The sequence below is a fragment of the Grampus griseus genome (genome assembly GCF_964374135.1).
Source record: "Grampus griseus genome assembly, chromosome: 18".
NCBI lineage: Eukaryota > Metazoa > Chordata > Mammalia > Artiodactyla > Delphinidae > Grampus > Grampus griseus.
The window spans coordinates 56,704,184-56,721,120 of NC_139012.1; the positions used below are offsets into that span (position 1 = coordinate 56,704,184).

Here is a 16,937-nt window from a genome sequence, read left to right on the forward strand (position 1 = left end):
TTTTTGTAACCAGTTTTAAATGAGCATTCAGATGTGCTTTGGTAAAAGTAAATTTTGAAAAACAAACAAAAAGTAAATTTTGCCTTTTCTTTTAGTGAGATAAAAGGTTAATGCAGTAAAAATGTCTCAGCTCTTTGATCTAATGCTTTTAGAATATCTTTTAGCTTGTATTTTTTTTAAAGTACTGGAGAAAACGATTAGTTATGAAGTTAGTAGTTTGATATTAATGCCTAATGAAAATAGGAAGACAGACTAGGTAAGTTTGAAAAACTGTAGAACCTCAGAGATCTCTCATAGACTGTCTAATCCAGTGCTTCTCAAAATGTAGTTTGCCTGTTCATACCAGGCCAGTTTGTTACCTGTGTGCAACAAATCAAAAACTGAAATCAAAAGTAAGCATTCAGGGCTTCCCTGGTGGCGCAGTGGTTGAGAGTCCGCCTGCCGATGCAGGGGACACGGGTTCGTGCCCCGGTCTGGGAAGATCCCACATGCCGCGGAGCAACTGGGCCCGTGAACCGCTGAGCCTGCGCGTCCGAAGCCTGTGCTCCGCAACGGGAGAGGCCACAGCAGTGAGAGGCCCGCGTACCGCAAAAAAGCATTCAGAAATCTTTATAGCCATTTGACATTGCTGTGACATCCAAGAAAATTTTTTAAAAAGTGCTTCACCATAGTTTGAGGACACTGGTCTAATCAATGCTGCCTGCTAAATCTTTCTGCTCCATCCTGGGAAAAATGCCCTGTTAGCTTTCCTTAAAGATATTTAGTGATGGAGAGCTTCCTGCTTTGCAAAGCAGTGCTCTGATAGGCAGCGGTAACTACTAAAAAGTTCTTCCTTACACTTAGCTGAAATCTGCCTGCCGCAGCACATTCTCAGTCTTTTTTCCATGTATGTCCCCTTTCAATAAACATATAATGCTCTCTCTTCTTTAATAGTATTTAAATCAAAATTAAATTAAATATTGGGATTAAAAGCAAGTCAAAGTAATTATACTGTTAAATGGGTTTTCCTTAATTACCCTTATTGTAAAAGAAGCCAAATTTGACATGAAGCCCTGGTAATAATATATTACAACTTATTACAATATATTGCATTTAAAATATGTATTTCAAACATTTAGAAAAAGGAAGATATGATCACTGAGAGTCAACATGGAATCACTAAGAAAAAGTGATGCCTAATTAGCTCAATTTCCTTTTTTGGTAGATGTACTAGACTATTATTTGTTTTAGAGGGCTCATCTTTCACTTCCCTTCATTTCAACATTTTAATTAGATTTAAGACTTTGTATAAGGTAATTTCGTTTTTCTCACATATTAATTTTCCTTGATAAGTGGTGAGATGTTTAAAAGTAAAGAACATGGCTTATTTATCTTTAGAACCTATGTGTTTGACATTTAATAAATTCTAATTTTTTTCATGAGTGAATGAATAAGCAAATCAATAAAAAGAAGGCATACAAATAAAATGTACAGGTAAAATAGTGTTGTGAAAATGAATATATAATGATCATATCAAAATTTTAAAAGACTTATTAGCTTGATGTGAAATGACCTGAAACTATTCTTTTTATTCATTCAGAAATTATTTATTCAACTTCTACAAGGTGTCAGAACATTGTGCTAATAAATCTTGGGATTTAAACTGTAAAACAGAGTGGGGTTTCCCTGGTGGTGCAGTGGTTAAGAATCCGCCTGCCAATTCAGGGGTCACAGGTTTGAGCCCTGGCCCAGGGAGATCCCACATGCTGTGGAGCAACTAAGCTCGTGTGCCACAACTACTGAGCCTGCGCTCTAGAGCCCATGAGCCACAACTACTGAGCCTGTGTACCACAACTACTGAAGCCCACACGCCTAGAGCCCGTGCTCCTCAACAAGAGAAGCCACCGCAATGAGAAGCCTGTGCACCACAATGAAAACCCAATACAGCCAAAAATAAATAAAAATAAAATAAATAGATTTAAAAAAACCCCAAAAACTGTAAAACAGGGCAACTAAATCCTTGTCCTCGTGGAACATACATTCTAGTGGAGGGACAGACAAAAAACAATTAAACCTATTTCAAATTGCAGTAAGTGCAATAAAGGGCACAATGGCCTGAGATTATAGAATACGGGAAAGAGGCAACTTTACATGGGATGATTGGGGAGGCCTCTCTGAGGAGCTCTTAAGGGATGAAAAGAAGCTGAGCCATGTGAAGAGTGGTTGGAAAGTTAAGGAACTAGCATGTTCCTAGGAGGAAAGAACTTATTGTGCTTAAGGGAGAAAACTAGTGTGATAGGGGTGTAATAAGCAAGGGGAGAAGCTGCATGAGATGAAGTGGTGCCCAGAGTTTGAAAACAGTATGCTTTATGGTTGTGAAACACTGTAGGTTTTGTATAATATTAATATTCCGTACGATGTCACAGAAAAACCCAAACGACCCAATATTTGGGTCATTTTTGGCCAACCCAATATTTGAACTTTATTCTAAATAGAGTGGGAAGTTACTGTCAGGTTTTAAGCAGTAGAGTGATGTAATTTGATTTCCTTTTTTTAAAGAGATTATGTTTCTCCTCAATCTCTTTTTATTTTTCGGTTCTCTTTGTATTGAAGTAGAAAATACAGGCAGCAAAGTTCACATCATAATATATATCTAAATAAATTTTTACAAACATACTCATATAAACAGCCCCCAGATCAAGGACGAAAACATCACCATACCCCTGAAAAGCGTGGGGGTACTTTCAAGACCCCTTTCAGTCTACCGCAGCCTTAAAAGGAGCCACTATCTTGATGTATATGTCACAGGTTAGCTTCTCTCTTGAATGTCGAGTCATTTGCATCTGGCTGCTTTGGGTCAACATTATCTTTGTGCGATTCATCCATATTGTAATGTGGAGCAGTCATTTGTTCATTCTCATTGATGTATAGCAGCCTTAGCAAGGCGTGCACTGTGGACCCCCAGGGGTTCCTAATACTCCTCTAGGAACTTATTTTCTCCCTTTTCAGGCCTTCTTTGGGTATACAAGGTAATTATTTTTTTGAATGCCATGTATTTTGTATGAAAGCAACAGTTTTCAGACTTTTTCGTCTCAGACCAAAAAGTGTGTCGGTGGAAATGATCAACTAGAGAAATCAGTGAATTAGAAGGGATTAAATTTAAATTCAACAGGGGTAAATGTAATGTTCTTTTAGGTCCCCAAAATCAATTGTGTAAATATAGGGCAGAGACTTGGCAGTGTTACACATGAAAAAGAGCCATGGGGGTATATTTGATCTTAAAGGCTATAAGATTCAACGGTATAAAAGCCGCTAGAAATAAGCCAGTGCATTCTTAAGCTGCATTAAAGGGCACACAGTATCTGTATTATGAGACTGAATATTACCACAATCTTTTGTACTTGTCACTCACTTTTTCAACTAATATTTATTACCCAGCTATACTGAGCTGAAGTTAGATCTTGTCCAGAATTTTGTGTCCCTTTCTGGATGCTAGGTTTTGGAAGACATGGACAAACTAAGTAGTATTCAGAGGAAACCAAACAGGATGTTGAGGAGCTGGAAGCAGTGTCATATGAGTAGTCATTCATTCATTCAACAAAACAGAATATAGCAGAAGTAACATTGTATGAATTCTGAGTCTAGGCCTCAAGAAGCTTTGCAGCTTCAGCCGTTATCCTCTTAGAACCTGGAGACTACCATGTGAAGAAGACCAGGTTGGTCTATGCCTCCTGAAAAGACCAAGTTGAGAGTAAGGACTAGCCATCCCAGGTGAAGTCCCAGTGAGGCCACCCTGTGCCATCCAGCCCTGGCTCCCCTGACCCAGCTCAGGGGAACTGCCCAGCTAATCCATGGAATAGTGAGGGAAAAAAAACATTGTTGTTGTTAGCCACTAAGTTTTGGGAGTAGTTAGGCAGAAAAGGCTAGTATGAAAAACGTCACATGATATAATAAGAGCTTTTAGAAAAATAAAGCAGAGTGGGGGAGGGGTAGAGATCAGCAGCTGGAGAGGAGGCAGTTGCAGTATTACTTGTATCATCTTAAAATTCTCTGTAAGGGGATAATATTTGAGCAAAGACCTGAGGGAGTAGGAAGTCATGCAAAAATCTTAAGAAGAGTATTTTAGGCAGAAGGAACATCAAGTGCAAAGGTCTTGGAATGAGAACATACTGTGTATTTCTGGAATTGTAAGGAGATTGGCTAGAGTGTAGTGAGAAGGAGAAAAGTGGTAGGAAATATGATTGGAGAGAACATCCAGGGCCAGATGATGATGTAGCTGGAGAGCTAATGCTAAGAACTTTGGCTTTTACCTTCAAGTGTAATGGGAATGATATATCTGATTTACAATATGGGAAAGTCTGCTTTGGCAGCTGTGGAGAAAAGATAGCTATAGGATGTCAAGAGTGGAAGCAAGGAAGTTAGTACAGAAAATTGTTACCAAAGAAAGAATTATACTGATTTACACTATGGGTTTTGTAACGAAGGAGGTAAAGAATGGTCCAGTTCAGGATATATTTTGAAGATAAAGCCAACAAAGCTCATGGATTGGAGGTAGTAAAAATGAAGAAGGGTAACTCCTAGGTTTTTGGGTGAAGCAATAATGAATAAGAAACCTTGCTATCGTGAGAAAATTGGAGGACTTCTATGCAATATCTAATACTTAAAATGTTGCATGAATATGTGAAGTCTCTCTTCTGTGCCTTTATGGAGGCAGAATTATGTTCACTTAGAAGAAACTATGAACAGTGAAGATTGGACCTCTATAAGGAAGACTGTGCTTGTAGTTGGAGCTATCCTAGTTCCCCTTCATGAGATATCAGTCAACTAGTAATTACAAGTACCTACTGGGAGCTAGGCACTGTTCTAGGCACTGGAGCTACAGCAGTGGAAAAAGTGACGTTCAAGCAAAGCAGTAAAGGTAACCTGAGATTGAGAACTGTTGGAGGACAGTTTGTTGGTGATGTAATAGGAGGTATTCATGTATTGTGTAACAGGTAAGAACCCTTTAAGACTCTTCCAACCCTAGGTTTCTGTGATTCTCTATAAGGATCTGATAAACTGAATCAGACTCAAAGTATTCTTCAGAGCCTTCTGTCTGTTGTTTTAAAACAGCTATATTGAGATATAATTCATGTACCATATGATTCATCCATTTAAAGTGTACAATTCAGTAGTTTTTGGTATATTTACAGATGTGTACCACCATTACCACAGTCAATTTTAGAACATTTTCATCACCTCAGAAGGAAACTCTATCATCCTTTAGCTCCACCCGCACCCCATCTCCCAATTCTCAGTTCTGTTCCGTTGATCTGTATGTTTGTCTTTGGTGCCAGTACCACACTGTCTTGATAACCTTTGCCTTGTAATAAGTTTTAATTTTTTTTTTTTTTTGCGGTACGCGGGCTTCTCACTGTTGTGGCCTCTCCCGTAGCGGAGCACAGGCTCCAGACGCGCAGGCTCAGGGGCCATGGCTCACGGGCCCAGCCGCTCTGCGGCATGTGGGATCTTCCCGGACTGGGGCACGAACCCGTGTCCGCTGCATCGGCAGGCGGACTCCCAACCACTGCACCACCAGGGAAGCCCAAGTTTTAATTTTTTGAAGTGTGACTCCTCTTACTTTATTCTTTTTTATAGGATTGTTTTGGCTATTCTGGGTCCCTTGCAATTTCATGTGAATTTTAGAATCAGCCTGTCAGTTTTTACAAATAAGTCAACTGGAATTCTCATAGAGATTGTGTTGAATCTGTAAGTCAGCTTAGGGAGTATTGCCATCTTAACGTTAAACCTACTGATCCATGGACGTGGAATGTTTTTCCATTTATTTAGATCTTCTTTAATTTCTTTCACCAATATTTTGTAGTTCTAAAGTGTTTTATTCTTTTTGATACTGTTGTGAATAGAATTATTTTCCTTTTTTTTATTATATTTTATTTATTTATTTTTGACTGCATTGGGTCTTCGTTGTTGCACGCGGGCTTTCTCTAGTTGTACTGAGTGGGGGCTACCCTCTGTTGTGGTGCTCGGGCTTCTCGTTGTGGTGGCTTCTCTTGTTGCGGAGCATGGGCTCTAGGCACGCAGGCTTCAGTAGTTGTGGCTCTCAGGCTCAGTAGTTGTGGCTTGAGGGCTGTAGAGCGCCGGCTCAGTAGTTGTGGCTCGCGGGCTCTAGAGTGCGGGCTCATTAGTTGTGGCTCGCGGGCTTAGTTGCTCCGTGGCATGTAGGATCTTCCCAGACCAGGGCTCGAACCCAGTCCCCTGCACCGGCAGGTGGATTCTAAACCTCTGGGCCACCAAGGAAGTCCCTAGAATTATTTTCTTAATTTCATTTTTGAATTATTCATTGTGAATGTATAGGAATATCATTGATTTTTATATATTGATCTTATATCCTTCAACCTTACTGAACTTGTTTATTCCAGTAGTTTTTTTGGTAAGTTCATTAGGGTTTTCTATATATAAAACTATGTCATCTATGAATAGAGTTTGCTTTACTTCTTCCTTTCCAATCTGGATACAATTTATTTCTTTTCCTTACCTAATTTCCCTGAATAGAAGCTCAGTACAATGTTGAGAAGAAGTTGTAAGCAGGGACATTCTTGGTTCTGATCTTATGGAAAAGCACCCAATCTTTCCCCCATTAAGTGGGGTATTAGCTGTGGGTTTTTCATAGATGCCCTTTGTCAGGTTAAGAAGTTACTTTCTAAGTTTGTCGAGTGTTTTTGTCAAATGCTTTTTCTGCACATATTCAGGTTATTATGTGATTTTTGTTTTTTGCTTTTTATTCTGTTGATGTAGTGGGTTACATTAATTGATTTTCGGCTGTTAAACCAATCTTTCATCCCTGGGATAAATCCCACTTGGTCATGGTGTACAAAATTTTTTTAGTATGTTGCTGGATTCAGTTTGCTAGTATTTTGTTGAGTTTTTTGCATTCACATTCATAAGAAATATTGATCTATAGTTTTCTTGTGATGTCTTTGTTTGGTTTGTTATCAAGATAATATGGGCCTTGTAAAATGAGTTAGGAAGCATTGCCTCCCCTTCTATAAACCATCTAGACCTGGGTTTTCTTTGCATAGTTTTTTTTTTTTTTTTTTTTTTTTTTTTGCTGTACGCGGGCCTCTCACTGTTGTGGCCTCTCCCGTTGTGGAGCACAGGCTCCGGACGCGCAGGCTCAGCGGCCATGGCTCACGGGCCCAGCTGCTCCGCGGCATGTGGGATCTTCCCAGACCGGGGCACGAACCCGCATCCCCTGCATCGGCAGGCGGACTCTCAACCACTGCGCCACAAGGGAAGCCCTTTGCATAGTTTTTTGATTACTGATTCAGTCTCTTCACTTGTAATAGCTCTATTCAGATTGTCCATTTTTTCTTGAGACAGTTTCAGTGATTTGTGTCTTTTGAGGAATTTGTCTAATTTTATATATGTTTTCTAATTTGTTGAAATAGTTATTTATAGTACTCCTTTATAGTTATTTTTATTTCTGCAAGGTATGATAGTAATATCCTCTCTTTGATTTCTGATTCTAGTAATTTGAATCTGTTTTCTTTTTTTCTTGGTCAGACAAGCTAAAGGTTTGTTTTGCTGATCAACAAGCTAAGGACTTCTTTTCAAAGAACCATCTTTTGGGCTGGTTGATTTTCCCCGTTTTTCTATTCTCTCTTTCATGAATTTTTGTTTTAATTTTTATTATTTCCTTTCTTCTTCCTGCTTTAGGTTTAGTTTGCTCTTCTCTTTCCAGTGTCTTAAGGTTGAAGTTTAGGTTATTGATTTGAGATCTTTTTTTCTTTTCTTTTTTATTTAATTTAATTTATTCATTCATTCATTCATTCTTTTATTTTGGCTGAGTCAGGTCTTAGTTGAGGCAGGCAGGATCTTCGTTGCGGCATGTGGGGTCTTTTGTTGTGGTGCGCAGGCTCTTCATTGCAGCACATGGGCTTCTCTCTAGTTGTGGCATGCGGGTTTTCTCTCTCTAGTTGTGGTGCACAGGCTCCAGGGCTCATGGGCTCTGTAGTTGTGGTGCGCGGGCTCCAGAGCATGTGGGCTCTAGTTTTGCAGCGCGAGAGCTCAGTAGTTGTGCCGTGCAGCTTAGCTGCCCTGTGGCATGTGGGAACCTAGTTCCCAGACCAGGGATCAAAGTCACATCCCCTGCATCAGAAGGCAGATTCTTTGCCACTGGACCACCAGGGAAGTCCCTAGATCTTTTTTCTTTTTTAACCCAGGAACTTAAAACTATAATTGCTCTCTAAGCACTACTTAAGCTATGGCCTGTAAGTATTTATTTCCCAAATTTGTCCTTGCTATTGATTTCTAATTTCATTCAATTGTGGTTGGAGAACATAATGTATTGTTTCTATCCTTTTAATTTATTGAGGTTTGTTTTATGGCCTATCATACGGTTTCTCCTAGAAAATGTTCCATGTGCACTTGAGAAGAATGTATATTCTGTTGTTGAGTGAAGTGTTCTGTAAATATCTGTTAGGTCTAGTTGGTTTTAAGTGTTGTCCAAGTCTTCTACTTCCTTGTTGATCTTCTGTCTAGTTGTTCTATCCATTATTGAAAGTGGGGCATTAATTCTTATTGTTGAATTGTCTGTTTCTCTGTTCATTTTTCTTCGTTTTCGTTTCGTATATTTTGGTGCTCTGTCGTTAAGAGCATATATATTTATAGGAACACTTTTTTGTTTTAAAGTCTATTTTGTCTCATGAGTATAGCCATTCTAGTTTGTCTGTGGTTGGTGTTTCATGATACCTCTTTTTCCATCCTTTTGCTTTCAGTCTATTTGTGCTTTTGAATCTAAAGTCTGTCTCCTGTAAACAGCCTTTAGTTGGATCATGTTTTTTTAATCCAACCTGCCAACCTAATGACAGGTTGGATTGTTTATTCCGTTCACATGCAATTTTATTATTGATATAGTTGGATTTATGTCTGCATTTGTTTTTTAAAAAATATTTATTTATTTATTTATTTGCTGCATTGGGTGTTTGTTGCTGTGTGTGGGCTTTCTCTAGTTGCAGTGAGCAGGGGCTACTCTTCATTGCGATGTGTGGGCTTCTCATTGCGGTGGCTACTCTTGCTGCGGAGCATGGGCTCTAGGTGCATGGGCTTCGGTAGTTGTGGTGCGCGAGCTTAGTAGTTGTGGCACACAGGCTCTAGAGTGCAGGCTCAGTAGTTGTGGTTCACGGGCTTAGTTGCCCTGCGGCATGTGGGATCTTCCCAGACCAGGGCTTGAACCTGTGTCCCCTGCATTGGCAGGCAGATTCTTAACCACTGTGCCACCAGGGAAGTCCCTGCATTTGCTTTTTGTTTTCCATGTCATGTCTTTTTTACCCCTCGTTAGTCTTCCTTTATTGCTTTCTTTTGCACTGAATATTTTCTAATGTAGTATTTTGATTTTATTATTTCATTATTCTTGAGGGTTTTTAAAAGTGATTGCTCTAGGGTTTACCATATACATCTTAATTTCTCAGAATCAGCTTCAGATTTATACTAGCTTAATTCTTATAATATATATGGAAATATTACTTCTATATAGCTCTGTTCCCATTTTCCCCCTTTTGTGGTATTATTGTTATACACATAACATCTACTAATGTTACAAGCTGAACAGTACATTGTTAGAATCATTACTGTCTGCTGTTATTTTCTTAATCTATAACAGCTTTGCTCCTATACACCTTTGTGCTATTACTAGCATGTGTATTATGCATGTATTATATTTCTGTGTTACAGACCAAACAGTACATTTTATGCATATTTTTTTACAGTTACCTTTTCAATCAGTTAAGAGAAGAAAGCAAAATAGGCATTTATATTGTCTTTTATAATTACACAGTTACATTTACTAGTGCTCTTTGTATATGTAAATTCAGATTACCATCTGAGGTCACTTTCTTTCAGCCTAAATAATTTCCTTTAGTATTTCTTCTAAAGTGGATCGGTTAACAATAAATTCTTTCAGTTTTTGATTATCTAGGATAGTGTTTATTTCACCTTCATTTCTGAATAACAGCTTTGCTGAATGTATGGCATTCTTGGTCAACAGTTTTTTCTTTGAGGACTTTATGTTATACCACTGTCTTCCTGGCCTCCATTGTTTTTCTGCTAAGTTAGCTTTTTATGTTATTGGGTTCCTTTATAAGTGTCACACTGTCTTTCTCTTGCTACTGTTAAAAGATAAACTGAGGCATATTAAAAACTTTAAGAGTTCGTTTGAGCAAAAATTCATTTGAATTGGGCAGCACCAATCCGAAAGTGGTTAGGAGCCCTCTAGTGGAAAGGTTTTTATAGAGAAGAGGCCGAACCAAACCAAGAAAATTATTTGATTGGCTGTAGCGTAAGCATTTGCTTTACTTGGAAAAGTCTAGTTGGCTGTTTGTGATTCGTTGTACTCAGGTTTTAATTTCTTAATGTGGAGAGATTTATAGCCTTAGGTTTTAGTTTGATTATGTAGTCTACTAAGGCATTAAAGCCACCTCAGTCTAATGGCCTCATTTTTTAATTAATTTAATGCTGCCTTCCACATTCTCTCCTTGTCTTTGACTTTTAGCATTTCTTAATGATGTGTGTTTTAGGCCTTATTAAGTTTATCCTACTTGGAGTTTGTTGAGCTTCTTGGATGTGTAGGTTATTGTTTTTCAATAAACTTGGGAAATTTTTAGCCAGCATATCCTTAAAGGTTGTTTTTTCTCCTTTCCTCTCCTGGTGCTCCCATTTCATGTATTTTTATGGATTTTATGATGTCCCACATTTCTCTGAGGCTCTGGTTTTTTCTCCTTCTTTCCTTTTTCTCTCTGATCTTTGGTTTGCATAATCGCAATCATTGTATCTTCAAGTTTGCTCATTCTGTCTTATGCCAGTTCAAATCTACTCTTGAGCCCCTCTAGTGATTTCTTTTTTTAATTTTAGTTCTGTGAATGTATAATGGCTACTTTGGAAACTTTTTCCATAAATCCAGCATTTGGTCCCTCTCAGAGATAGTTTCTGTTGCTACTTTTTTCATGATGTGTGTATGGGTCATACTGTCATACTTGCCTGTTCCTTTACATGCCCCGAAATATTTTGTTGGAAACTGAATATTTTAGATTATGTATTATAGCAGCTCTGGGTATTGGTTTGCCACCCCCCACCCCCCAGGCCAGCTTGTTATTATTATTTGTTTATTAACTGGCTGGTTGGTTTTAGTGAAGTAGCCAGAGGTCTTCTCAGCTTGCCTATCCTGGTGTGAAACCACCATGCCTTGTGGGCTGGGAAAAGAGCTGTTGAGGTCCCAGTATTTATTCTAAGGGAGCCGTGTCCACGGTAGAGCCTCTGTTCCACTTTCCTGTGGCTGAGCCTCAGCACCAGGCAACTGGGAGTAGGAAGAGAAATACGAAGGTCCGTCCTGCTCCTCCCAGAAAGAAAGCCCTCTGTCCGGGAGCGGGGGAGAGATGGAGGCCTGTGTTTCTGCTAGAGCAGTCCAGCATGGAGTCTCTGCCTTGCTGAGCTGGGAGGGGAATAGGAGGGAGCCGTTTACCACAGATTCCTACTGACTTCTCATAGATCTTCTCTAGTAGATTTTTCTTTTTTCTTTTTGTTTTTAAGATCGTTTCTAGAGGTTACAAATGGTTGGGGGTTATTATATAGTTTTCACCAGTTTCACTGGGGAGCAGATCACTGGAACTTCTCTGAAGTTCGGAGAAGTCAATCTCCTATGTGCTTCAATGTGATTTTAACATCTTTCTTTTAAGAAGGGTGGGTGGCTTTTAAGAACCCTTCAGATCAGCAGATGGCAATACTTCTTACTTCTGTCTTACAGACTTGGGATGTAGACATTCATAAGTTTTAACGAGAGTTAAGGAATATATGGATCTGCATAAGGAAGACCCAAGGAAAAAAGGAACTTATATATTCTTAATCCTCACATTGGTGTACTTTCTTTGAAACTCACATTAGTAATAAGTTATACAGGCATACCTCAAAGATACTAGGTTCAGTTCCAGACCACTCCAATAAAGCAAATATTGCGATAAAGCAAGTCACACAAATATTTTGGTTTCCCAGTACATACAAAAGTTATGTTTACACTATACTGTTGTTCGTTAAGTGTGAAATAGCATTATATTTAAAAAACAATGTATGTTCATACCATAATTAAAAAATAAACCTGTTGTAAAAATGGCACTGATAAGACTTACTTGACACAGTGTTGCTGCAAACCTTCAATTTGTAAAAGACTCAGTATGTACAAAGTGCAATAAAACAAAGCATGAGAAAACAAGGTATGCCTGTACCTAACTTTGTAACAATCGTTAGTTGTAGAATATTTGCTTATTTTCTCTTGTGCTGGTTAGGATTGTTTTACCCAGATGTTTTGCAGATATTTATTTTTAAAGCACCCACTCGTAACACACTTGTTTATCCTGTTTTCTGTCTCTCTGAAGTGATTTTACTTTTCTGAAACTGGTACTTGATGCAAGAAAATAAGGGAATAGTGATTCACCACTTCCTTCTCCCCATCAAGGACACGTCTCCACTCCCTTCTGTGTACTCAGAGCTGTGCTGATAATACAGAGAGATGTAAGACATGATTGCTCTTCAACGTATTTATTATGTAATGAGTAGATAGACATATACTTTAAAAGTAAACCACAAGGCATGATTTCAATCTTCCTAAGAAGGAAGAGGACCTGGGATGGGGTTACCGGCTTGAAGAAAGTAGAAAAGGTTTATAACAACCAAATGTTTAACATGGTAGGAATTGAATAAGCAAGGAAGTTTGTAAAGAGAGTGAGAGACAGTGTGGTGTGGTAACCTTCCTGGGAATCCTGACTCCACCTCATTGTAACTCTGTGGCTAGTGTTGGGCAAGTAACTGAACTTTTTTGTGATTCAGTTCTCTTTATGTAATGAAAATAAGAATTGAGCAACTACAAAGGATAGTTGGAGGAACCAAATGAAATACTATATTAGAATAATGCCTAGTTACTATGCTCATCACAGTGGTTTTGATCATGGGTTTGCTGAGCCCCAATTATTTTTGGACAGTATGAGTCGATAGTGTCATCAAACTTCATTGAGGTCAATGTATATCCAGTGTTAGTTTTTTGATAAATTTTTTTTATTAATTTATTATTTTTTTATTTTTGGCTACGTTGGGTCTTCGTTGCTATGTGCGGGCTTTCTCTAGTTGCGGTGAGCGAGGGCTACTCTTCGTTGTGGTGCGGTGGCTTCTCTTGCTGCGGAGCACAGGCTCTAGGTGCGTGGGCTTCAGTAGTTGTGGCAGGTGGGCTCAGTAGTTGTGTCTCATGGGCTCTAGAGCACAGGCTTCAGTAGTTGTGGCACACAGGCTCTAGAGCACAGGCTCAGTAATTGTGGCTCACAGGCCCAGTTGCTCCACGGCATGTGGGCTCTTCCCAGACCAGGGCTCGAACCAGTGTCCCCTGCATTGGCAGGCAGATTCTCAACCACTGCGCCACCAGGGAAGCCCAGAGGATGAGTATTCTAATTAAATGCAATCCAGATGATTCCCCCAAGAAACCTGAGCAGGATCGAAAGATTCAAAACTGTATTGTTTCCATTAAATAAAGGATATGTATCCTATATATTTTATATTAGTCAAGATTCAGTGCCAGAAACCAGAGGTTTTAAGCAGGAGAGCATTTAGTGCAGGGAATGAATGGTTACAAATTGTTGGAAGGTCTAAAGGAGTACATTTTAGACTTGGCTTACAAGAATGGCTCCCCTAGTAATTACAGAGCTGCGCTGTCAGGGCAGCTACTCATTGACTACCTCATGGACTGCCACTAGAACTGTAAGGAAAGCACAGCTGCGGCCATCACTACACCATGATTTCACCTGCTAGCAGCAGTAACAAAGAGGCCCAGCAAGAAAACCTTTCTCTTCAGCCTTTCAAATCTCACAAGACTGCCTCTCATTGATAGATCCTAATTTGAATCAAACACTACTTGAAGAGAATATAGGAATCGTAGTTTTAGGCTTAGGGCCTTTTCCAAGTTTTAGGAAGGTAGAATGAGTGCCGAACCCAAAGTTTCTGCCATGCACATAATTGAGAAGTCCAGTGTCCCTCTCATTAAAAGAGGGTGAAGGGTAATTCAATGTTTTTCTGAATAAACTGTCAATTTTTTTCCTCTGACATTGCCATCAATAAATATAATGTTTAATGAGACTTTCGATCTTCCATGCCTTTGATTTTTTTTCTTTCTGCTAAATGAGCATGTTATGGCCAGTGATTTAAATATCCAGAATTCATATCAATCAATTAAAGGTTATGTTTGAGTTCAATTAATATTTTGGTAGTTGTTGAGGATATACAGGATGCCTGGCATTACATTGGTAACTCTCAAAATTTAACCAGCTTGTTACCAAGATTGACATTACCTAATTCTGAGATCATTTTCAAAGATAATCCTGAAGTCAGTTTATTTCAGAGTCAAGTGCATATGGAAACTTGCATCAATTTCATTTGTAATTCTTATTGTATATTCAAGGGCACTCTGTGATATAATCCGTAAGTGTTTATAGCGATTCAGATCTTGATGTGAAAATGTCAGTGATATCTTCAAGGGTAAAAAACTAAATATAGCTCCTTCAGCATTGCCCTTATGCTGTTCTGTTTCCCTGCTTTCTTCCCCCCCACCCCCTTTTTTTTTCTTCTTTTTCCTTTTTAAAATGGGTGGTATGATATCAGTAAAAGGCCTGGATAAAGTCAGGACAATATACACACCAGTGCTATCTAGATGTTTTTGGTTTGTTGTGCACTACTGAGGTCTTATGTTTTCAACAGCTATAGATCATTTGTACTCAAGGGGAGAAAAAAAATGAAAACAAACACAAAGGGACTGGTGAACTGTAATATGATTGTTAGTTCTAGTGTTAAGCAATGAAAGTGTTCAGGACTAGAAGTTAGAAGGCATATGATGCTTAAATAGCTTTAACGTGACAGTTTTGGGGCCAGTAGTTTTGTATGTCAAAAAGCGTCTGTTTGTGATTTATAAAGATTCTGAATTTGAAATTCACCTCAGTTTTCCTCTTGCTCTTTGCATTAGCAGTAATTCATTGTGAAGAACTCTAAAAAAGAACTGACAGTTTTATTTTAGGGCACAGTGACTCTAAGTCTGTACTCCATAAGTACTATATTTCATTTGAGACTTTAAAAACTGTCAATAATGAAGTGTGTTTTAATCCATTTACTTTTCTTTGTCCTCTCAGGTGGATCTCCTTACTTAGCAACCAAAATTAATGAAGCAAAAGACTTGCTAGAAGCAGCCACCAAACATTGATTGATGCTCAAGGACCACTCTGAAGGAGAAAAAGGGGGACCTTATAAAAAACGTCCTGCAAGTTAATCTAAATCATGACCTTCATAATTTTCATACATGTAGTGACCACAATTATTTCTTCCACTACTAAGCTATATAATAATAAAAGAGGAACAATCCATCTTTGTTTTATCTTTCAGAGGAACAGGTTAAAATTCAATCACTGATCTTTCCCCCTTATTTTCTTCCTCTCTCTGATAGTCATACATTTTAAGACTTCTGTTAGTTCCGAATTCCTCCCACCCAGCCCCAACCCCCCGTACAAGTATAATCATTGGTAATATAATTGGAATTTGTGAGCGATGGGTAGAAAGTTTCTTGCTGCTTATACTTATGCTCATGTTGTCCCTTGTTTCCTCAGAGGAATTTAGTACTCTGCCTATGTAAGGTGCTTTAAATATTTTGAGACCAAACACTGACTGCCATCCCGGGGAAGTGATTTGAAAGTTGATTGAATTTACTAAATGGTGTTTTGTAAAGCAGTGGTTAGGAAAGAACTCTGCTCTCCCTGAGACCCTATAGCTGAAGCATGGGAACTTGGAGAGCGACTAAAATGATTAAAGGTTTACAAAATGAGCCCTGTGAGGAAAGTCTGAAAAGAGCTGGGAGAAGTCTGAGGGATTTGTATTTAATTATAGTCTTCTGGTACTGTATATTTATTCAATTATTCATTCTACAAATATTTATTAACCACTGTAACGTGCGAGGCACTGTAAGGTTCCTTGAGAGTTACAGGTGTGAACCAGTCATGGGTCGTGACCCAAAGGGACTTACAGTTAGGGAAAAGATAAACCACACAAATACTATTTGAGAGGCAATGCTAAAGAAGTTCAGAAAAAGAAAACAATATTTTAAATTGAGCATCAGGGGGAGCTTCATAGAATCACGAGTAGCATAGACCTTGGCTTTAAAAACAGTGAGATATACCATATGATTGGTGACTCTTTTGTTTCCCCTGAGATCAGTCACAATTAGCAGAAATAGGATGTATTAGTTAGTTTGATTAGAGTGCAGGGTTTCTCCAAAGCAGGGGATGAACACATGGTCTGGAACTCCTGGCCCTGAAATGTACAGCATGTTAAATTATTTTCTCAAAACAGCCCCTGGTCATCATCACTTTACTATTCTAAAAGTGAGAAAAGAGACTCAGAGGCAGAATACCAGCATTATTTTCTAGTACTCCTTCACAACCCTGGGTTCATCCCAGATAAGCTGAACTATTGTATTTCATCTATCTTAAAATGCTTTCTTAATATTCTAGACACATTTTTCAATTTATGACATCCTGTAGTGGGGGAGTTTTCTTTTTCTTTTTTTTTTCTTAACATCTTTACTGGAGTATAATTGCTTTACAATGGTGTGTTAGTTTCTGCTTTATAACAAAGTGAATCAGCTATACATATATCCCCATATCTCCTCCCTCTTGCATCTCCCTCCCTCCCACCCACCCCATGCCTGTGGTCACAAAGCACCGAGCTGATCTCCCTGTGCTATGTGGCTGCTTCCCACTAGCTATCTGTTTTACACTTGATAGTGTATATTTGTCCATGCCAATCTCTCACTTCGTCCCAGCTTACCCTTCCCCCCCTCCCCGTGTCCTCAAGTCCATTTTCTACGTCTGTGGCTTTATTCCTGTCCT

At 38.8% G+C, this 16,937-nt stretch overlaps 1 protein-coding gene across 1 annotated transcript in view; it reads left to right on the top strand.

Moving 5' to 3' along the window:
* DNAJC15 (DnaJ heat shock protein family (Hsp40) member C15) overlaps positions 1-15,403 on the top strand; it is a 62,606-nt gene extending 47,203 nt beyond the window's left edge. Inside the window, exon 6 of the mRNA XM_082675920.1 lies at positions 15,189-15,403. Coding sequence (XP_082532046.1) covers positions 15,189-15,259 — 71 coding nt within the window. The 3' untranslated portion in view covers positions 15,260-15,403. The remainder of the gene's footprint in view (positions 1-15,188) is intronic.
* The last annotated feature ends 1,534 nt before the right edge of the window (positions 15,404-16,937 follow it).